Here is a 23,550-nt window from a genome sequence, read left to right on the forward strand (position 1 = left end):
TCTGTTCTGGTATCATGTCTGTCTCTCTCTGTTCTGGTATCATATCTGTCTCTCTCTGTTCTGGTATCATGTCTGTCTCTCTCTGTTCTGGTATCATATCTGTCTCTCTCTGTTCTGGTATCATGTCTGTCTCTCTCTGTTCTGGTATCATATCTGTCTCTCTCTGTTCTGGTATCATATCTGTCTCTCTCTGTTCTGGTATCATATCTGTCTCTCTCTGTTCTGGTATCATATCTGTCTCTCTCTGTTCTGGTATCATATCTGTCTCTCTCTGTTCTGGTATCATATCTGTCTCTCTCTGTTCTGGTATCATATCTGTCTCTCTGTTCTGGTATCATATCTGTCTCTCTCTGTTCTGGTATCATGTCTGTCTCTCTCTGTTCTGGTATCATATCTGTCTACAGGCTCTGCTACCCTGCTGTCCTGTTACTAGTCAAACCTCATTAAGACAATACCCTCTCTCTCTGTCTCTCTCTCTCTCTCTTCTCTCTCTCTCCCTTCTCTCTCTCTCTTCTCTCTCCCTCCCTTCTCTCTCTCTCTCTCTCTTCTCTCTCTCTCCCTTCTCTCTCTCTCTTCTCTCTCCCTCCCTTCTCTCTCTGTCTCGCTGTCTCTCTCTCCTCTCTCTCCTCTCTCTCCCTTACTTCTGTCTCTCTCTCCCTCCCTTCTGTCTCTCTGTCTGTGTGTCTCTCCCCTGTGTGTCTCTCTCCCTTCTGTCTCTCTCTCTCTCTCTCTCTCTCTCTCCCTCCCTTCTCTCGCTGTCTCGCTGTCTCTCTCTCTCTTCTCTCTCCCTTACTTCTGTCTCTCTCCCTCCCTGTCTGTGTGTCTCTCCCCTGTGTGTCTCCCTCCCTTCTGTCTCTCTCTCTCTCTCTCTCTGTGTCTCTCTGTGTGTCTCTCTCTCTCTGTGTCTCTCTCTGTGTCTCTCTGTGTGTCTCTCTGTGTGTCTCTCTCTCTGTGTGTCTCTCTCTCGCTGTCTCTCTGTGTGTGTTTCTCTCTGTGTGTCTGTCTCATGGTTTCTCTCCTTCTTTCCTCCAGTTGCTATGGAACTACAAGCTGAACCTGACAATGGATCCCAAGTTTGAGTCTGTGGCCATGGACATCTGCAAGAGTACTATCACTGAGGTTAGTCTGACACACACACACACACACACCACACACACACAGCAACATGTCTTTATGGCTGCAGAGCTGTACCATGAGCCAGATAATGTCAGTCTGTTGTTGCTGTGACATTGACTGGGTCCTAAATGGCACATTGTCCCCTATAGGGCACCACCTGTCCCCTATAGGGCACCACCTGTCCCCTATAGGGCACCACCTGTCCCCTATAGGGCACCACCTGTCCCCTATAGGGCAACACCTGTCCCCTATAGGGCAACACCTGTCCCCTATAGGGCACCACCTGTCCCCTATAGGGCACCACCTGTCCCCTATAGGGCACCACCTGTCCCCTATAGGGCACCACCTGTCCCCTATAGGGCACCACCTGTCCCCTAAAGGGCACCACATGTCCCCAGGGCCGTAGGGATTGTGGGCACCACCTGTCCCCTATAGGGCACCACCTGTCCCCTATAGGGCACCACCTGTCCCCTGTAGGGCACCACCTGTCCCCTATAGGGCACCACCTGTCCCCTATAGGGCACCACCTGTCCCCTGGGCCGTAGGGACTGTGGGCACCACCTGTCCCCTATAGGGCACCACCTGTCCCCTATAGGGCACCACCTGTCCCCTATAGGGCACCACCTGTCCCCTATAGGGCACCACCTGTCCCCTATAGGGCACCACCTGTCCCCTATAGGGCACCACCTGTCCCCTATAGGGCACCACCTGTCCCCTATAGGGCACCACCTGTCCCCTAAAGGGCACCACCTGTCCCCAGGGCTGTAGGGACTGTGGGCACCACCTGTCCCCTATAGGGCACTACCTGTCCCCTATAGGGCACCACCTGTCCCCTATAGGGCACCACCTGTCCCCTATAGGGCACCACCTGTCCCCTATAGGGCACCACCTGTCCCCTATAGGGCACCACCTGTCCCCAGGGCCGTAGGGACTGTGGACACTACCTGTCCCCAGGGCCGTAGGGACTGTGGGCACTACCTGTCCCCAGGGCCGTAGGGACTGTGGACACTACCTGTCCCCAGGGCCGTAGGGACTGTGGGCACTACCTGTCCCCAGGGCCGTAGGGACTGTGGGCACTACCTTGTCCCCAGGGCCGTAGGGACTGTGGGCACTACCTTGTCCCCAGGGCCGTAGGGACTGTGGGCACTACCTGTCCCCAGGGCCGTAGGGACTGTGGGCACTACCTTGTCCCCAGGGCCGTAGGGACTGTGGGCACTACCTTGTCCCCAGGGCCGTAGGGACTGTGGGCACTACCTTGTCCCCAGGGCCGTAGGGACTGTGGGCACTACCTTGTCCCCAGGGACGTAGGGCACTACCTTGTCCCCAGGGACGTAGGGCACTACCTTGTCCCCAGGGACGTAGTACGGAGACAGTTGGTGTTCCCTGTTTTAACTCCTCTGAAATCCATCCTACTATTCAACCCTATTAAAGTCTGTTTTAACTCTGAAATCCATCCTACTATTCAACCCTATTAAAGTCTGTTTTAACTCCTCTGAAATCCATCCTACTATTCAACCCTATTAAAGTCTGTTTTAACTCCTCTGAAATCCATCCTACTATTCAACCCTATTAAAGTCTGTTTTAACTCTAAAATCCATCCTACTATTCAACCCTATTAAAGTCTGTTTTAACTCTGAAATCCATCCTACTATTCAACCCTATTAAAGTCTGTTTTAACTCTAAAATCCATCCTACTATTCAACCCTATTAAAGTCTGTTTTAACTCTGAAATCCATCCTACTATTCAACCCTATTAAAGTCTGTTTTAACTCTGAAATCCATCCTACTATTCAACCCTATTAAAGTCTGTTTTAACTCTGAAATCCATCCTACTATTCAACCCTATTAAAGTCTGTTTTAACTCCTCTAAAATCCATCCTACTTTTCAACCCTATTAAAGTCTGTTTTAACTCCTCTAAAATCCATCCTACTATTCAACCCTATTAAAGTCTGTTTTAACTCTGAAATCCATCCTACTATTCAACCCTATTAAAGTCTGTTTTAACTCCTCTAAAATCTATCCTACTATTCAACCCTATTAAAGTCTGTTTTAACTCCTCTGAAATCCGTCCTACTATTCAACCCTATTAAAGTCTGTTTTAACTCTGAAATCCATCCTACTATTCAACCCTATTAAAGTCTGTTTTAACTCCTCTGAAATCCGTCCTACTATTCAACCCTATTAAAGTCTGTTTTAACTCCTCTAAAATCCATCCTACTATTCAACCCTATTAAAGTCTGTTTTAACTCTGAAATCCATCCTACTATTCAACCCTATTAAAGTCTGTTTTAACTCTAAAATCCATCCTACTATTCAACCCTATTAAAGTCTGTTTTAACTCCTCTGAAATCCATCCTACTATTCAACCCTATTAAAGTCTGTTTTAACTCCTCTAAAATCCATCCTACTATTCAACCCTATTAAAGTCTGTTTTAACTCCTCTAAAATCCATCCTACTATTCAACCCTATTAAAGTCTGTTTTAACTCTGAAATCCATCCTACTATTCAACCCTATTAAAGTCTGTTTTAACTCCTCTAAAATCTATCCTACTATTCAACCCTATTAAAGTCTGTTTAAACTCTAAAATCCATCCTACTATTCAACCCTATTAAAGTCTGTTTTAACTCCTCTGAAATCCATCCTACTATTCAACCCTATTAAAGTCTGTTTTAACTCTGAAATCCATCCTACTATTCAACCCTATTAAAGTCTGTTTTAACTCTGAAATCCATCCTACTATTCAACCCTATTAAAGTCTGTTTTAACTCCTCTGAAATCCATCCTACTATTCAACCCTATTAAAGTCTGTTTTAACTCCTCTAAAATCCACCCTACTATTCAACCCTATTAAAGTCTGTTTTAACTCCTCTAAAATCCATCCTACTATTCAACCCTATTAAAGTCTGTTTTAACTCCTCTGAAATCCATCCTACTATTCAACCCTATTAAAGTCTGTTTTAACTCCTCTAAAATCCATCCTACTATTCAACCCTATTAAAGTCTGTTTTAACTCTGAAATCCATCCTACTATTCAACCCTATTAAAGTCTGTTTTAACTCTAAAATCCATCCTACTATTCAACCCTATTAAAGTCTGTTTTAACTCCTCTGAAATCCATCCTACTATTCAACCCTATTAAAGTCTGTTTTAACTCCTCTGAAATCTATCCTACTATTCAACCCTATTAAAGTCTGTTTTAACTCTGAAATCCATCCTACTATTCAACCCTATTAAAGTCTGTTTTAACTCCTCTAAAATTCATCCTACTATTCAACCCTATTAAAGTCTGTTTAAACTCTAAAATCTATCCTACTATTCAACCCTATTAAAGTCTGTTTTAACTCCTCTGAAATCTATCCTACTATTCAACCCTATTAAAGTCTGTTTTAACTCCTCTAAAATCCACCCTACTATTCAACCCTATTAAAGTCTGTTTTAACTCCTCTAAAATCCATCCTTCTATTCAACCCTATTAAAGTCTGTTTTAACTCCTCTGAAATCCATCCTACTATTCAACCCTATTAAAGTCTGTTTTAACTCCTCCGAAATCCATCCTACTATTCAACCCTATTAAAGTCTGTTTTAACTCTGAAATCCATCCTACTATTCAACCCTATTAAAGTCTGTTTTAACTCCTCTGAAATCCATCCTACTATTCAACCCTATTAAAGTCTGTTTTAACTCTAAAATCCATCCTACTATTCAACCCTATTAAAGTCTGTTTTAACTCTAAAATCCATCCTACTATTCAACCCTATTAAAGTCTGTTTTAACTCTGAAATCCATCCTACTATTCAACCCTATTAAAGTCTGTTTTAACTCTGAAATCCATCCTACTATTCAACCCTATTAAAGTCTGTTTTAACTCCTCTAAAATCCATCCTACTATTCAACCCTATTAAAGTCTGTTTTAACTCCTCTGAAATCCATCCTACTATTCAACCCTATTAAAGTCTGTTTTAACTCTGAAATCCATCCTACTATTCAACCCTATTAAAATCTGTTTTAACTCCTCTAAAATCCATTCTACTATTCAACCCTATTAAAGTCTGTTTTAACTCCTCTAAAATCCATTCTACTATTCAACCCTATTAAAGTCTGTTTTAACTCCTCTAAAATCCATCCTACTATTCAACCCTATTAAAGTCTGTTTTAACTCTAAAATCCATCCTACTATTCAACCCTATTAAAGTCTGTTTTAACTCTGAAATCCATCCTACTATTCAACCCTATTAAAGTCTGTTTTAACTCTAAAATCCATCCTACTATTCAACCCTATTAAAGTCTGTTTTAACTCTGAAATCCATCCTACTATTCAACCCTATTAAAGTCTGTTTTAACTCCTCTGAAATCCATCCTACTATTCAACCCTATTAAAGTCTGTTTTAACTCTGAAATCCATCCTACTATTCAACCCTATTAAAGTCTGTTTTAACTCCTCTAAAATCCATCCTACTATTCAACCCTATTAAAGTCTGTTTTAACTCCTCTAAAATCCATCCTACTATTCAACCTTATTAAAGTCTGTTTTAACTCCTCTGAAATCCATCCTACTATTCAACCCTATTAAAGTCTGTTTTAACTCTGAAATCCATCCTACTATTCAACCCTATTAAAGTCTGTTTTAACTCTAAAATCCATCCTACTATTCAACCCTATTAAAGTCTGTTTTAACTCCTCTAAAATCCATCCTACTATTCAACCCTATTAAAGTCTGTTTTAACTCTGAAATCCATCCTACTATTCAACCCTATTAAAGTCTGTTTTAACTCTAAAATCCATCCTACTATTCAACCCTATTAAAGTCTGTTTTAACTCCTCTGAAATCCATCCTACTATTCAACCCTATTAAAGTTTGTTTTAACTCCTCTGAAATCCATCCTACTATTCAACCCTATTAAAGTCTGTTTTAACTCCTCTAAAATCCATCCTACTATTCAACCCTATTAAAGTCTGTTTTAACTCCTCTAAAATCCATCCTACTATTCAACCCTATTAAAGTCTGTTTTAACTCTGAAATCCATCCTACTATTCAACCCTATTAAAGTCTGTTTTAACTCCTCTGAAATCCATCCTACTATTCAACCCTATTAAAGTCTGTTTTAACTCCTCTAAAATCCATCCTACTATTCAACCCTATTAAAGTCTGTTTTAACTCCTCTAAAATCCATCCTACTATTCAACCCTATTAAAGTCTGTTTTAACTCCTCTAAAATCCATCCTACTATTCAACCATATTAAAGTCTGTTTTAACTCCTCTAAAATCTATCCTACTATTCAACCCTATTAAAGTCTGTTTTAACTCTAAAATCCATCCTACTATTCAAACCTATTAAAGTCTGTTTTAAATCCTCTAAAATCCATCCTACTATTCAACCCTATTAAAGTCTGTTTTAACTCCTCTAAAATCCATCCTACTATTCAACCCTATTAAAGTCTGTTTTAACTCCTCTGAAATCCATCCTACTATTCAACCCTATTAAAGTCTGTTTTAACTCTGAAATCCATCCTACTATTCAACCCTATTAAAGTCTGTTTTAACTCCTCTGAAATCCATCCTACTATTCAACCCTATTAAAGTCTGTTTTAACTCCTCTAAAATCCATCCAACTATTCAACCCTATTAAAGTCTGTTTTAACTCCTCTAAAATCCATCCTACTATTCAACCCTATTAAAGTCTGTTTTAACTCCTCTAAAATCCATCCTACTATTCAACCCTATTAAAGTCTGTTTTAACTCCTCTAAAATCCATCCTACTATTCAACCCTATTAAAGTCTGTTTTAACTCTGAAATCCACCCTACTATTCAACCCTATTAAAGTCTGTTTTAACTCCTCTAAAATCCATCCTACTATTCAACCCTATTAAAGTCTGTTTTAACTCTGAAATCCATCCTACTATTCAACCCTATTAAAGTCTGTTGTAACTCCTCTGAAATCCATCCTACTATTCAACCCTATTAAAGTCTGTTTTAACTCTAAAATCCATCCTACTATTCAACCCTATTAAAGTCTGTTGTAACTCCTCTAAAATCCATCCTACTATTCAACCCTATTAAAGTCTGTTTTAACTCCTCTGAAATCCATCCTACTATTCAACCCTATTAAAGTCTGTTTTAACTCCTCTGAAATCCATCCTACTATTCAACCCTATTAAAGTCTGTTTTAACTCCTCTGAAATCCATCCTACTATTCAACCCTATTAAAGTCTGTTTTAACTCCTCTGAAATCCATTCTACTATTCAACCCTATTAAAGTCTGTTTTAACTCCTCTAAAATCCATCCTACTATTCAACCCTATTAAAGTCTGTTTTAACTCTGAAATCCATCCTACTATTCAACCCTATTAAAGTCTGTTTTAACTCCTCTAAAATCCGTCCTACTATTCAACCCTATTAAAGTCTGTTTTAACTCCTCTGAAATCCATCCTACTATTCAACCCTATTAAAGTCTGTTTTAACTCTGAAATCCATCCTACTATTCAACCCTATTAAAGTCTGTTTTAACTCCTCTAAAATCCATCCTACTATTCAACCCTATTAAAGTCTGTTTTAACTCCTCTGAAATCCATCCTACTATTCAACCCTATTAAAGTCTGTTTTAACTCTGAAATCCATCCTACTATTCAACCCTATTAAAGTCTGTTTTAACTCCTCTGAAATCCATCCTACTATTCAACCCTATTAAAGTCTGTTTTAACTCTGAAATCCATCCTACTATTCAACCCTATTAAAGTCTGTTTTAACTCTGAAATCTATCCTACTATTCAACCCTATTAAAGTCTGTTTTAACTCCTCTAAAATCCATCCTACTATTCAACCCTATTAAAGTCTATTTTAACTCTAAAATCCATCCTACTATTCAACCCTATTAAAGTCTGTTTTAACTCCTCTAAAATCCATCCTACTATTCAACCTTATTAAAGTCTGTTTTAACTCCTCTGAAATCCATTCTACTATTCAACCCTATTAAAGTCTGTTTTAACCTCTCTGAAATCCATCCTACTATTCAACCCTATTAAAGTCTGTTTTAACTTTGAAATCCGTCCTACTATTCAACCCTATTAAAGTCTGTTTTAACTCTGAAATCCATCCTACTATTCAACCCTATTAAAGTCTGTTTTAACTCCTCTAAAATCCATCCTACTATTCAACCCTATTAAAGTCTGTTTTAACTCTGAAATCCATCCTACTAGTCAACCCTATTAAAGTCTGTTTTAACTTTACCTTAGTGGTGTGTATTTCACCTCTGCGTCTCCCCCCCCCTCAGATTAAGGAGTGTGTATTTCACCTCTGCGTCTCCCCCCCTCAGATTAAGGAGTGTGTATTTCACCTCTGCCTCTCCCCCCCTCAGATTAAGGAGTGTGTATTTCACCTCTGTGTCTCTCCTCCCCCCAGATTAAGGAGTGTGTATTTAACCTCTGTTACCCCCCCCCTCAGATTAAGGAGAATGTATTTCACCTCTGTGTCCCCCCCCTCAGATTAAGGAGTGTGTATTTCACCTCTGCGTCTCCCCCCCCTCAGATTAAGGAGTGTGTATTTCACCTCTGTGTCCCCCCCCCTCAGATTAAGGAGTGTGTATTTCACCTCTGCGTCTCCCCCCCCTCAGATTAAGGAGTGTGTATTTCACCTCTGCGTCTCCCCCCCCTCAGATTAAGGAGTGTGTATTTCACCTCTGCGTCTCCCCCCTCAGATTAAGGAGTGTGTATTTCACCTCTGCGTCTCCCCCCCTCAGATTAAGGAGTGTGTATTTCACCTCTGCGTCTCCCCCCTCAGATTAAGGAGTGTGTATTTCACCTCTGCGTCTCCCCCCTCAGATTAAGGAGTGTTTATTTTACCTCTGTGTCCCCCCCCCCCTCAGATTAAGGAGTGTGTATTTCACCTCTGCGTGTCCCCCCTCAGATTAAGGAGTGTGTATTTCACCTCTGCGTCTCCCCCCTCAGATTAAGGAGTGTGTATTTCACCTCTGCGTCTCCCCCCTCAGATTAAGGAGTGTTTATTTTACCTCTGTGTCCCCCCCCCCCTCAGATTAAGGAGTGTGTATTTCACCTCTGCGTGTCCCCCCTCAGATTAAGGAGTGTGTATTTCACCTCTGCGTCTCCCCCCTCAGATTAAGGAGTGTGTATTTCACCTCTGCGTCTCCCCCCCTCAGATTAAGGAGTGTGTATTTCACCTCTGCCTCTCCCCCCCTCAGATTAAGGAGTGTGTATTTTACCTCTGCGTCTCCCCCCCTCAGATTAAGGAGTGTGTATTTCACCTCTGCGTCCCCCCCCCTCAGATTAAGGAGTGTGTATTTCACCTCTGTCTCCCCCCCCTCAGATTAAGGAGTGTGTATTTCACCTCTGCGTCTCCCCCCCCCCTCAGATTAAGGAGTGTGTATTTCACCTCTGTCTCCCCCCCTCAGATTAAGGAGTGTGTATTTCACCTCTGTCTCCCCCCCCTCAGATTAAGGAGTGTGTATTTCACCTCTGCGTCTCCCCCCCTCAGATTAAGGAGTGTGTATTTCACCTCTGCGTCTCCCCCCCTCAGATTAAGGAGTGTGTATTTCACCTCTGCCTCTCTCCCCCCCCTCAGATTAAGGAGTGTGTATTTCACCTCTGTGTCTCCCCCCCCCTCAGATTAAGGAGTGTGTATTTCACCTCTGCGTCTCCCCCCCCTCAGATTAAGGAGTGTGTATTTCACCTCTGTGTCCCCCCCCCCTCAGATTAAGGAGTGTGTATTTCACCTCTGCGTCTCCCCCCCTCAGATTAAGGAGTGTGTATTTTACCTCTGTCTCCCCCCCCCTCAGATTAAGGAGTGTGTATTTCACCTCTGTCTCCCCCCCCCCCTCAGATTAAGGAGTGTGTATTTCACCTCTGTCTCCCCCCCTCAGATTAAGGAGTGTGTATTTCACCTCTGCGTCTCCCCCCCCTCAGATTAAGGAGTGTGTATTTCACCTCTGCGTGTCCCCCCTCAGATTAAGGAGTGTGTATTTCACCTCTGCGTCTCCCCCCTCAGATTAAGGAGTGTGTATTTCACCTCTGCGTCTCCCCCCCTCAGATTAAGGAGTGTGTATTTCACCTCTGCCTCTCCCCCCCTCAGATTAAGGAGTGTGTATTTTACCTCTGCGTCTCCCCCCCTCAGATTAAGGAGTGTGTATTTCACCTCTGCGTCTCCCCCCCCCTCAGATTAAGGAGTGTGTATTTCACCTCTGTCTCCCCCCCTCAGATTAAGGAGTGTGTATTTCACCTCTGCGTCTCCCCCCCCTCAGATTAAGGAGTGTGTATTTCACCTCTGTCTCCCCCCCTCAGATTAAGGAGTGTGTATTTCACCTCTGTCTCCCCCCCTCAGATTAAGGAGTGTGTATTTCACCTCTGCGTCTCCCCCCCTCAGATTAAGGAGTGTGTATTTCACCTCTGTCTCCCCCCCCTCAGATTAAGGAGTGTGTATTTCACCTCTGCGTCTCCCCCCTCAGATTAAGGAGTGTGTATTTCACCTCGGCGTCTCCCCCCCTCAGATTAAGGAGTGTGTATTTCACCTCTGCGTCTCCCCCCCTCAGATTAAGGAGTGTGTATTTTACCTCTGTCTCCCCCCCCCTCAGATTAAGGAGTGTGTATTTCACCTCTGTCTCCCCCCCCTCAGATTAAGGAGTGTGTATTTCACCTCTGTCTCCCCCCCCCTCAGATTAAGGAGTGTGTATTTCACCTCTGTCTCCCCCCCTCAGATTAAGGAGTGTGTATTTCACCTCTGCGTCTCCCCCCCTCAGATTAAGGAGTGTGTATTTCACCTCTGCGTCTCCCCCCCTCAGATTAAGGAGTGTGTATTTTACCTCTGTCTCCCACCCCCCTTAGATTAAGGAGTGTGTATTTCACCTCTGTCTCCCCCCCCCTCAGATTAAGGAGTGTGTATTTTACCTCTGCGTCTCCCCCCCCCCTCAGATTAAGGAGTGTGTATTTCACCTCTGCGTCTCCCCCCCCCTCAGATTAAGGAGTGTGTATTTCACCTCTGCGTCTCCCCCCCTCAGATTAAGGAGTGTGTATTTCACCTCTGCGTCTCCCCCCCTCAGATTAAGGAGTGTGTATTTCACCTCTGCGTCTCCCCCCCCCTCAGATTAAGGAGTGTGTATTTCACCTCTGCTCTCCCCCCCCCTCAGATTAAGGAGTGTGTATTTCACCTCTGCCTCTCTCCCCCCCTCAGATTAAGGAGTGTGTATTTCACCTCTGCGTCTCTCCCCCTCAGATTAAGGAGTGTGTATTTCACCTCTGCGTCTCCCCCCCCTCAGATTAAGGAGTGTGTATTTCACCTCTGCGTCCCCCCCTCAGATTAAGGAGTGTGTATTTCACCTCTGTCCCCCCCCCCCCTCAGATTAAGGAGTGTGTATTTCACCTCTGCGTCTCTCCCCCCCTCAGATTAAGGAGTGTGTATTTCACCTCTGTGTCCCCCCCCCTCAGATTAAGGAGTGTGTATTTCACCTCTGCCTCTCTCCCCCCCTCAGATTAAGGAGTGTGTATTTCACCTCTGTGTCCCCCCCCCTCAGATTAAGGAGTGTGTATTTCACCTCTGCGTGTCCCCCCTCAGATTAAGGAGTGTGTATTTCACCTCTGCGTCTCCCCCCTCAGATTAAGGAGTGTGTATTTCACCTCTGCGTCTCCCCCCTCAGATTAAGGAGTGTGTATTTCACCTCTGCGTCTCCCCCCCTCAGATTAAGGAGTGTGTATTTCACCTCTGCCTCTCCCCCCCTCAGATTAAGGAGTGTGTATTTTACCTCTGCGTCTCCCCCCCCTCAGATTAAGGAGTGTGTATTTCACCTCTGCGTCTCCCCCCCCCTCAGATTAAGGAGTGTGTATTTCACCTCTGTCTCCCCCCCTCAGATTAAGGAGTGTGTATTTCACCTCTGCGTCTCCCCCCCCTCAGATTAAGGAGTGTGTATTTCACCTCTGTCTCCCCCCCTCAGATTAAGGAGTGTGTATTTCACCTCTGTCTCCCCCCCTCAGATTAAGGAGTGTGTATTTCACCTCTGCGTCTCCCCCCCTCAGATTAAGGAGTGTGTATTTCACCTCTGTCTCCCCCCCCTCAGATTAAGGAGTGTGTATTTCACCTCTGCGTCTCCCCCCTCAGATTAAGGAGTGTGTATTTCACCTCGGCGTCTCCCCCCCCTCAGATTAAGGAGTGTGTATTTCACCTCTGCGTCTCCCCCCCTCAGATTAAGGAGTGTGTATTTTACCTCTGTCTCCCCCCCCCTCAGATTAAGGAGTGTGTATTTCACCTCTGTCTCCCCCCCCCTCAGATTAAGGAGTGTGTATTTCACCTCTGTCTCCCCCCCTCAGATTAAGGAGTGTGTATTTCACCTCTGCGTCTCCCCCCCTCAGATTAAGGAGTGTGTATTTCACCTCTGTCTCCCCCCCCCTCAGATTAAGGAGTGTGTATTTTACCTCTGCGTCTCCCCCCCCCTCAGATTAAGGAGTGTGTATTTCACCTCTGCGTCTCCCCCCCTCAGATTAAGGAGTGTGTATTTCACCTCTGCGTCTCCCCCCTCAGATTAAGGAGTGTGTATTTCACCTCTGCGTCTCCCCCCCCTCAGATTAAGGAGTGTGTATTTCACCTCTGCCTCTCCCCCCCCCTCAGATTAAGGAGTGTGTATTTCACCTCTGCCTCTCTCCCCCCCTCAGATTAAGGAGTGTGTATTTCACCTCTGCGTCTCTCCCCCTCAGATTAAGGAGTGTGTATTTCACCTCTGCGTCTCCCCCCCCTCAGATTAAGGAGTGTGTATTTCACCTCTGCGTCCCCCCCTCAGATTAAGGAGTGTGTATTTCACCTCTGTCTCCCCCCCCCCTCAGATTAAGGAGTGTGTATTTCACCTCTGCGTCTCCCCCCCTCAGATTAAGGAGTGTGTATTTTACCTCTGTCTCCCCCCCCCTCAGATTAAGGAGTGTGTATTTCACCTCTGTCTCCCCCCCCCCCTCAGATTAAGGAGTGTGTATTTCACCTCTGTCTCCCCCCCTCAGATTAAGGAGTGTGTATTTCACCTCTGCGTCTCCCCCCCCTCAGATTAAGGAGTGTGTATTTCACCTCTGCGTGTCCCCCCTCAGATTAAGGAGTGTGTATTTCACCTCTGCGTCTCCCCCCTCAGATTAAGGAGTGTGTATTTCACCTCTGCGTCTCCCCCCCTCAGATTAAGGAGTGTGTATTTCACCTCTGCCTCTCCCCCCCTCAGATTAAGGAGTGTGTATTTTACCTCTGCGTCTCCCCCCCTCAGATTAAGGAGTGTGTATTTCACCTCTGCGTCTCCCCCCCCCTCAGATTAAGGAGTGTGTATTTCACCTCTGTCTCCCCCCCTCAGATTAAGGAGTGTGTATTTCACCTCTGCGTCTCCCCCCCCTCAGATTAAGGAGTGTGTATTTCACCTCTGTCTCCCCCCCTCAGATTAAGGAGTGTGTATTTCACCTCTGTCTCCCCCCCTCAGATTAAGGAGTGTGTATTTCACCTCTGCGTCTCCCCCCCTCAGATTAAGGAGTGTGTATTTCACCTCTGTCTCCCCCCCCTCAGATTAAGGAGTGTGTATTTCACCTCTGCGTCTCCCCCCTCAGATTAAGGAGTGTGTATTTCACCTCGGCGTCTCCCCCCCCTCAGATTAAGGAGTGTGTATTTCACCTCTGCGTCTCCCCCCCTCAGATTAAGGAGTGTGTATTTTACCTCTGTCTCCCCCCCCCCTCAGATTAAGGAGTGTGTATTTCACCTCTGTCTCCCCCCCCTCAGATTAAGGAGTGTGTATTTCACCTCTGTCTCCCCCCCCCTCAGATTAAGGAGTGTGTATTTCACCTCTGTCTCCCCCCCTCAGATTAAGGAGTGTGTATTTCACCTCTGCGTCTCCCCCCCTCAGATTAAGGAGTGTGTATTTCACCTCTGCGTCTCCCCCCCTCAGATTAAGGAGTGTGTATTTTACCTCTGTCTCCCACCCCCCTTAGATTAAGGAGTGTGTATTTCACCTCTGTCTCCCCCCCCCTCAGATTAAGGAGTGTGTATTTTACATCTGCGTCTCCCCCCCCCCTCAGATTAAGGAGTGTGTATTTCACCTCTGCGTCTCCCCCCCTCAGATTAAGGAGTGTGTATTTCACCTCTGCCTCTCTCCCCCCCTCAGATTAAGGAGTGTGTATTTCACCTCTGTGTCTCCCCCCCTCAGATTAAGGAGTGTGTATTTCACCTCTGCGTCTCCCCCCTCAGATTAAGGAGTGTGTATTTCACCTCTGCGTCTCCCCCCCTCAGATTAAGGAGTGTGTATTTCACCTCTGCCTCTCCCCCCCCCCTCAGATTAAGGAGTGTGTATTTCACCTCTGCCTCTCTCCCCCCCTCAGATTAAGGAGTGTGTATTTCACCTCTGCGTCCCCCCCCTCAGATTAAGGAGTGTGTATTTCACCTCTGTCCCCCCCCCCCCCTCAGATTAAGGAGTGTGTATTTCACCTCTGCGTCTCCCCCCCCCTCAGATTAAGGAGTGTGTATTTCACCTCTGCCTCTCTCCCCCCCTCAGATTAAGGAGTGTGTATTTCACCTCTGTGTCCCCCCCCCTCAGATTAAGGAGTGTGTATTTCACCTCTGCGTGTCCCCCCTCAGATTAAGGAGTGTGTATTTCACCTCTGCGTCTCCCCCCTCAGATTAAGGAGTGTGTATTTCACCTCTGCGTCTCCCCCCCTCAGATTAAGGAGTGTGTATTTCACCTCTGCCTCTCCCCCCCTCAGATTAAGGAGTGTGTATTTTACCTCTGCGTCTCCCCCCCCTCAGATTAAGGAGTGTGTATTTCACCTCTGCGTCTCCCCCCCCCCTCAGATTAAGGAGTGTGTATTTCACCTCTGTCTCCCCCCCTCAGATTAAGGAGTGTGTATTTCACCTCTGCGTCTCCCCCCCCTCAGATTAAGGAGTGTGTATTTCACCTCTGTCTCCCCCCCTCAGATTAAGGAGTGTGTATTTCACCTCTGTCTCCCCCCCTCAGATTAAGGAGTGTGTATTTCACCTCTGCGTCTCCCCCCCTCAGATTAAGGAGTGTGTATTTCACCTCTGTCTCCCCCCCCTCAGATTAAGGAGTGTGTATTTCACCTCTGCGTCTCCCCCCTCAGATTAAGGAGTGTGTATTTCACCTCGGCGTCTCCCCCCCCTCAGATTAAGGAGTGTGTATTTCACCTCTGCGTCTCCCCCCCTCAGATTAAGGAGTGTGTATTTTACCTCTGTCTCCCCCCCCCTCAGATTAAGGAGTGTGTATTTCACCTCTGTCTCCCCCCCCCTCAGATTAAGGAGTGTGTATTTCACCTCTGTCTCCCCCCCTCAGATTAAGGAGTGTGTATTTCACCTCTGCGTCTCCCCCCCTCAGATTAAGGAGTGTGTATTTCACCTCTGTCTCCCCCCCCCTCAGATTAAGGAGTGTGTATTTTACCTCTGCGTCTCCCCCCCCCTCAGATTAAGGAGTGTGTATTTCACCTCTGCGTCTCCCCCCCTCAGATTAAGGAGTGTGTATTTCACCTCTGCGTCTCCCCCCTCAGATTAAGGAGTGTGTATTTCACCTCTGCGTCTCCCCCCCCTCAGATTAAGGAGTGTGTATTTCACCTCTGCCTCTCCCCCCCCCCTCAGATTAAGGAGTGTGTATTTCACCTCTGCCTCTCTCCCCCCCTCAGATTAAGGAGTGTGTATTTCACCTCTGCGTCTCTCCCCCTCAGATTAAGGAGTGTGTATTTCACCTCTGCGTCTCCCCCCCCTCAGATTAAGGAGTGTGTATTTCACCTCTGCGTCCCCCCCTCAGATTAAGGAGTGTGTATTTCACCTCTGTTTTCCCCCCCCCCTCAGATTAAGGAGTGTGTATTTCACCTCTGCGTCTCCCCCCCCCTCAGATTAAGGAGTGTGTATTTCACCTCTGTCTCCCCCCCTCAGATTAAGGAGTTTGTATTTCACCTCTGCGTCTCCCCCCCTCAGATTAAGGAGTGTGTATTTCACCTCTGTGTCTCCCCCCCCTCAGATTAAGGAGTGTGTATTTCACCTCTGTGTCTCTCCCCTCAGATTAAGGAGTGTGTATTTCACCTCTGCGTCTCCCCCCCTCAGATTAAGGAGTGTGTATTTCACCTCTGCGTCTCCCCCCCTCAGATTAAGGAGTGTGTATTTCACCTCTGCCTCTCCCCCCCTCAGATTAAGGAGTGTGTATTTCACCTCTGCGTCTCCCCCCCTCAGATTAAGGAGTGTGTATTTCACCTCTGCCTCTCCCCCCCCCCTCAGATTAAGGAGTGTGTATTTCACCTCTGCGTCTCCCCCCCTCAGATTAAGGAGTGTGTATTTCACCTCCGTGTCTCTCCCCTCAGATTAAGGAGTGTGTATTTCACCTCTGCGTCTCCCCCCCTCAGATTAAGGAGTGTGTATTTCACCTCTCCCCCCCCCCCCTCAGATTAAGGAGTGTGTATTTCACCTCTGCCTCTCCCCCCCTCAGATAAAGGAGTGTGTATTTCACCTCTGCGTCTCCCCCCCCTCAGATTAAGGAGTGTGAATTTCACCTCTGTGGCCCCCCCCCTCAGATTAAGGAGTGTGTATTTCACCTCTGCGTCCCCCCCCCCCTCAGATTAAGGAGTGTGTATTTCACCTCTGCCTCTCCCCCCCTCAGATTAAGGAGTGTGTATTTCACCTCTGCCTCTCCCCCCCTCAGATTAAGGAGTGTGTATTTCACCTCTGCGTCTCCCCCCCCTAGATTAAGGAGTGTGTATGTCACCTCTGCGTCTCCCCCCTCAGATTAAGGAGTGTGTATTTCACCTTTGCGTCTCCCCCCCTCAGATTAAGGAGTGTGTATTTCACCTCTGCGTCTCCCCCCCTCAGATTAAGGAGTGTGTATTTTACCTCTGTCTCCCACCCCCCTTAGATTAAGGAGTGTGTATTTCACCTCTGTCTCCCCCCCCCTCAGATTAAGGAGTGTGTATTATACCTCTGCGTCTCCCCCCCCTCAGATTAAGGAGTGTGTATTTCACCTCTGTGTCTCTCCCCCCTCAGATTAAGGAGTGTGTATTTCATCTCTGCCTCTCTCCCCCCCTCAGATTAAGGAGTGTGTATTTCACCTCTGCGTCTCCCCCCCTCAGATTAAGGAGTGTGTATTTCACCTCTGCCTCTCCCCCCCCTCAGATTAAGGAGTGTGTATTTCACCTCTGCGTCTCCCCCCTCAGATTAAGGAGTGTGTATTTCACCTCTGCGTCTCCCCCCCTCAGATTAAGGAGTGTGTATTTCACCTCTGCCTCTCTCCCCCCCTCAGATTAAGGAGTGTGTATTTCACCTCTGCGTCTCTCCCCCTCAGATTAAGGAGTGTGTATTTCACCTCTGCGTCTCCCCCCCTCAGATTAAGGAGTGTGTATTTCACCTCTGCGCCCCCCCCCTCAGATTAAGGAGTGTGTATTTCATCTCTGTCTCCCCCCCCCCCTCAGATTAAGGAGTGTGTATTTCACCTCTGCGTCTCCCCCCCCCCTCAGATTAAGGAGTGTGTATTTCACCTCTGTCTCCCCCCCCTCAGATTAAGGAGTTTGTATTTCACCTCTGCGTCTCCCCCCCTCAGATTAAGGAGTGTGTATTTCACCTCTGTGTCTCCCCCCCCTCAGATTAAGGAGTGTGTATTTCACCTCTGTGTCTCTCCCCTCAGATTAAGGAGTGTGTATTTCACCTCTGCGTCTCCCCCCCTCAGATTAAGGAGTGTGTATTTCACCTCTGCGTCTCCCCCCCCTCAGATTAAGGAGTGTGTATTTCACCTCTGCCTCTCCCCCCCTCAGATTAAGGAGTGTGTATTTCACCTCTGCGTCTCCCCCCCTCAGATTAAGGAGTGTGTATTTCACCTCTGCCTCTCCCCCCCCCCCTCAGATTAAGGAGTGTGTATTTCACCTCTGCGTCTCCCCCCCTCAGATTAAGGAGTGTTTATTTCACCTCTGTGTCTCTCCCCTCAGATTAAGGAGTGTGTATTTCACCTCTGCGTCTCCCCCCCTCAGATTAAGGAGTGTGTATTTCACCTCCCCCCCCCCCCTCAGATTAAGGAGTGTGTATTTCACCTCTGCCTCTCCCCCCCTCAGATAAAGGAGTGTGTATTTCACCTCTGCGTCTCCCCCCCTCAGATTAAGGAGTGTGTATTTCACCTCTGTGCCCCCCCCCAGATTAAGGAGTGTGTATTTCACCTCTGCGTCCCCCCCCCCTCAGATTAAGGAGTGTGTATTTCACCTCTGCCTCTCCCCCCCTCAGATTAAGGAGTGTGTATTTCACCTCTGCGTCTCCCCCCCTCAGATTAAGGAGTGTGTATTTCACCTCTGTGTCCCCCCCCCCTCAGATTGAGGAGTGTGTATTTCACCTCTCCTTCTCCCCCCTCAGATTAAGGAGTGTGTATTTCACCTCTGCGTCTCTCCCCCTCAGATTAAGGAGTGTGTATTTCACCTCTGCGTCTCCCCCCCCCCCTCAGATTAAGGAGTGTGTATTTCACCTCTGCGTCTCCCCCCCTCAGATTAAGGAGTGTGTATTTCACCTCTGCGTCCCCCCCCCCCCTCAGATTAAGGAGTGTGTATTTCACCTCTGCGTCTCCCCCCTCAGATTAAGGAGTGTGTATTTCACCTCTGCGTCTCCCCCCCCAGATTAAGGAGTGTGTATTTCACCTCTGTGTCTCCCCCCCCCCAGATTAAGGAGTGTGTATTTCACCTCTGCGTCTCCCCCCCCTTCAGATTAAGGAGTGTGTATTTCACCTCTCTCCCCCCCTCAGATTAAGGAGTGTGTATTTCACCTTTGCGTCTCCCCCCCCCTCAGATTAAGGAGTGTGTATTTCACCTCTGCGTCTCCCCCCCCTCAGATTAAGGAGTGTGTATTTCACCTCTGCCCCCCCCCCCCCTCAGATTAAGGAGTGTGTATTTCACCTCTGTGTCCCCCCCTCAGATTAAGGAGTGTGTATTTCACCTCTGCCTCTCCCCCCCTCAGATTAAGGAGTGTGTATTTCACCTCTGCGTCTCCCCCCCTCAGATTAAGGAGTGTGTATTTCACCTCTGCCCCCCCCCCTCAGATTAAGGAGTGTGTATTTCACCTCTGCATCTCCCCCCTTCAGATTAAGGAGTGTGTATTTCACCTCTGTGTCTCCCCCCCTCAGATTAAGGGGTGTGTATTTCACCTCTGTGTCTCCCCCCTCAGATTAAGGAGTGTGTATTTCACCTCTGCCCCCCCCCCCTCAGATTAAGGAGTGTGTATTTCACCTCTGCCTCTCCCCCCCCCTCAGATTAAGGAGTGTGTATTTCACCTCTGCCTCTCTCCCCCCCTCAGATTAAGGAGTGTGTATTTCACCTCTGCGTCTCTCCCCCTCAGATTAAGGAGTGTGTATTTCACCTCTGCGTCTCCCCCCCCTCAGATTAAGGAGTGTGTATTTCACCTCTGCGTCTCCCCCCCCTCAGGTTAAGGAGTGTGTATTTCACCTCTGAGTCTCCCCCCCTCAGATTAAGGAGTGGGTATTTCACCTCTGCGTCTCCCCCCCCTCAGATTAAGGAGTGTGTATTTCACCTCTGCGTCTCCCCCCCTCAGATTAAGGAGTGTGTATTTCACCTCTGTGTCTCCCCCCCCTCAGATTAAGGAGTGTGTATTTCACCTCTGTGTCTCTCCCCTCAGATTAAGGAGTGTGTATTTCACCTCTGCGTCTCCCCCCCTCAGATTAAGGAGTGTGTATTTCACCTCTGCGTCTCCCCCCCTCAGATTAAGGAGTGTGTATTTCACCTCTGCCTCTCCCCCCCTCAGATTAAGGAGTGTGTATTTCACCTCTGCGTCTCCCCCCCTCAGATTAAGGAGTGTGTATTTCACCTCTGCCTCCCCCCCCCTCAGATTAAGGAGTGTGTATTTCACCTCTGCGTCTCCCCCCCCTCAGATTAAGGAGTGTGTATTTCACCTCTGCGTCTCCCCCCCCCAGATTAAGGAGTGTGTATTTCACCTCTGCGTCTCCCCCCCTCAGATTAAGGAGTTTGTATTTCACCTCTGCGTCTCCCCCCCTCAGATTAAGGAGTGTGTATTTCACCTCTGTGTCTCTCCCCTCAGATTAAGGAGTGTGTATTTCACCTCTGTGTCTCTCCCCTCAGATTAAGGAGTGTGTATTTCACCTCTGCGTCTCCCCCCCTCAGATTAAGGAGTGTGTATTTCACCTCTGCCCCCCCCCCCTCAGATTAAGGAGTGTGTTTTTCACCTCTGCCCCCCCCCCCCCCCTCAGATTAAGGAGTGTGTATTTCACCTCTGCGTCTCCCCCCCTCAGATTAAGGAGTGTGTATTTCACCTCTGCGTCTCCCCCCCCTCAGATTAAGGAGTGTGTATTTCACCTCTGCGTCCCCCCCCCTCAGATTAAGGAGTGTGTATTTCACCTCTGCGTCTCCCCCCCTCAGATTAAGGAGTGTGTATTTCACCTCTGCCTCTCTCCCCCCCTCAGATTAAGGAGTGTGTATTTCACCTCTGCGTCTCCCCCCCTCAGATTAAGGAGTGTGTATTTCACCTCTGTGTCCCCCCCCCTCAGATTGAGGAGTGTGTATTTCACCTCTCCTTCCCCCCCCTCAGATTAAGGAGTGTGTATTTCACCTCTGCGTCTCCCCCCCCAGATTAAGGAGTGTGTATTTCACCTCTGCGTCTCCCCCCCTCAGATTAAGGAGTGTGTATTTCACCTCTGCCTCCCCCCCCCTCAGATTAAGGAGTGTGTATTTCACCTCTGCGTCTCCCCCCCCTCAGATTAAGGAGTGTGTATTTCACCTCTGCGTCTCCCCCCCCAGATTAAGGAGTGTGTATTTCACCTCTGCGTCTCCCCCCCTCAGATTAAGGAGTTTGTATTTCACCTCTGCGTCTCCCCCCCCTCAGATTAAGGAGTGTGTATTTCACCTCTGCGTCTCCCCCCCTCAGATTAAGGAGTGTGTATTTCACCTCTGCGTCTCCCCCCCTCAGATTAAGGAGTGTGTATTTCACCTCTGCCTCCCCCCCCTCAGATTAAGGAGTGTGTATTTCACCTCTGCCCCCCCCCCCCTCAGATTAAGGAGTGTGTATTTCACCTCTGCGTCTCCCCCCCTCAGATTAAGGAGTGTGTATTTCACCTCTGCGTCTCCCCCCCCCTCAGATTAAGGAGTGTGTATTTCACCTCTGCGTCCCCCCCCCCTCAGATTAAGGAGTGTGTATTTCACCTCTGCGTCTCCCCCCCTCAGATTAAGGAGTGTGTATTTCACCTCTGCGTCTCCCCCCCCTCAGATTAAGGAGTGTGTATTTCACCTCTGCCTCTCTCCCCCCCTCAGATTAAGGAGTGTGTATTTCACCTCTGTGTCCCCCCCCCTCAGATTGAGGAGTGTGTATTTCACCTCTCCTTCCCCCCCCTCAGATTAAGGAGTGTGTATTTCACCTCTGCGTCTCCCCCCCTCAGATTAAGGAGTGTGTATTTCACCTCTGCGTCTCCCCCCCTCAGATTAAGGAGTTTGTATTTCACCTCTGCGTCTCCCCCCCTCAGATTAAGGAGTTTGTATTTCACCTCTGCGTCTCCCCCCCTCAGATTAAGGAGTGTGTATTTCACCTCTGCGTCTCCCCCCCCTCAGATTGAGGAGTGTGTATTTCACCTCTGCGTCTCCCCCCCCCTCAGATTAAGGAGTGTGTATTTCACCTCTGCCTCTCCCCCCCTCAGATTAAGGAGTGTGTATTTCACCTCTGCGTCTCCCCCCATTCAGATTAAGGAATGTGTATTTCACCTCTGCCTCTCCCCCCCTCAGATTAAGGAGTGTGTATTTCACCTCTGCCTCTCCCCCCCTCAGATTAAGGAGTGTGTATTTCACCTCTGCGTCTCCCCCCCCAGATTAAGGAGTGTGTATTTCACCTCTGTGTCTCCCCCCCTCAGATTAAGGAGTGTGTATTTCACCTCTGCGTCTCCCCCCCCTCAGATTAAGGAGTGTGTATTTCACCTCTGCGTCTCCCCCCCCCAGATTAAGGAGTGTGTATTTCACCTCTGCGTCTCCCCCCCTCAGATTAAGGAGTTTGTATTTCACCTCTGCGTCTCCCCCCCTCAGATTAAGGAGTGTGTATTTCACATCTGTGTCTCTCCCCCTCAGATTAAGGAGTGTGTATTTCACCTCTGTGTCTCTCCCCTCAGATTAAGGAGTGTGTATTTCACCTCTGCGTCTCCCCCCCCTCAGATTAAGGAGTGTGTATTTCACCTCTGCGTCTCCCCCCCCAGATTAAGGAGTGTGTATTTCACCTCTGTGTCTCTCCCCCCCCCCAGATTAAGGAGTGTGTATTTCACCTCTGCGTCTCCCCCCCCCTTCAGATTAAGGAGTGTGTATTTCACCTCTCTCCCCCCCTCAGATTAAGGAGTGTGTATTTCACCTCTGCGTCTCCCCCCCCCTCAGATTAAGGAGTGTGTATTTCACCTCTGCGTCTCCCCCCCTCAGATTAAGGAGTGTGTATTTCACCTCTGCCCCCCCCCCCTCAGATTAAGGAGTGTGTATTTCACCTCTGTGTCCCCCCCTCAGATTAAGGAGTGTGTATTTCACCTCTGCCTCTCCCCCCCTCAGATTAAGGAGTGTGTATTTCACCTCTGCGTCTCCCCCCTCAGATTAAGGAGTGTGTATTTCACCTCTGTGTCCCCCCCCCTCAGATTGAGGAGTGTGTATTTCACCTCTCCTTCCCCCCCCTCAGATTAAGGAGTGTGTATTTCACCTCTGCGTCTCCCCCCCCAGATTAAGGAGTGTGTATTTCACCTCTGCGTCTCCCCCCCTCAGATTAAGGAGTGTGTATTTCACCTCTGCCTCCCCCCCCCTCAGATTAAGGAGTGTGTATTTCACCTCTGCGTCTCCCCCCCCTCAGATTAAGGAGTGTGTATTTCACCTCTGCGTCTCCCCCCCCAGATTAAGGAGTGTGTATTTCACCTCTGCGTCTCCCCCCCTCAGATTAAGGAGTTTGTATTTCACCTCTGCGTCTCCCCCCCCTCAGATTAAGGAGTGTGTATTTCACCTCTGCGTCTCCCCCCCTCAGATTAAGGAGTGTGTATTTCACCTCTGCGTCTCCCCCCCTCAGATTAAGGAGTGTGTATTTCACCTCTGCCTCCCCCCCCTCAGATTAAGGAGTGTGTATTTCACCTCTGCCCCCCCCCCCCCTCAGATTAAGGAGTGTGTATTTCACCTCTGCGTCTCCCCCCCTCAGATTAAGGAGTGTGTATTTCACCTCTGCGTCTCCCCCCCCCTCAGATTAAGGAGTGTGTTTTTCACCTCTGCGTCCCCCCCCCCTCAGATTAAGGAGTGTGTATTTCACCTCTGCGTCTCCCCCCCTCAGATTAAGGAGTGTGTATTTCACCTCTGCCTCTCTCCCCCCCTCAGATTAAGGAGTGTGTATTTCACCTCTGTGTCCCCCCCCCTCAGATTGAGGAGTGTGTATTTCACCTCTCCTTCCCCCCCCTCAGATTAAGGAGTGTGTATTTCACCTCTGCGTC

At 47.8% G+C, this 23,550-nt stretch overlaps 1 protein-coding gene across 2 annotated transcripts in view; it reads left to right on the forward strand.

Annotated features, from left to right (window-relative positions):
• LOC129834787 (Golgi apparatus protein 1-like) overlaps nucleotides 1-23,550 on the forward strand; it is a 202,136-nt gene that overhangs the window by 63,278 nt on the left and 115,308 nt on the right. For both annotated transcript variants that reach the window (XM_055900062.1, XM_055900061.1), the window contains exon 3: nucleotides 1,033-1,119. In XM_055900062.1, the coding sequence (XP_055756037.1) occupies nucleotides 1,033-1,119 (87 nt within the window). The remainder of the gene's footprint in view (nucleotides 1-1,032; nucleotides 1,120-23,550) is intronic.

The sequence above is a fragment of the Salvelinus fontinalis genome, chromosome 35 (genome assembly GCF_029448725.1).
Source record: "Salvelinus fontinalis isolate EN_2023a chromosome 35, ASM2944872v1, whole genome shotgun sequence".
Taxonomy (NCBI): Eukaryota; Metazoa; Chordata; class Actinopteri; order Salmoniformes; family Salmonidae; genus Salvelinus; species Salvelinus fontinalis.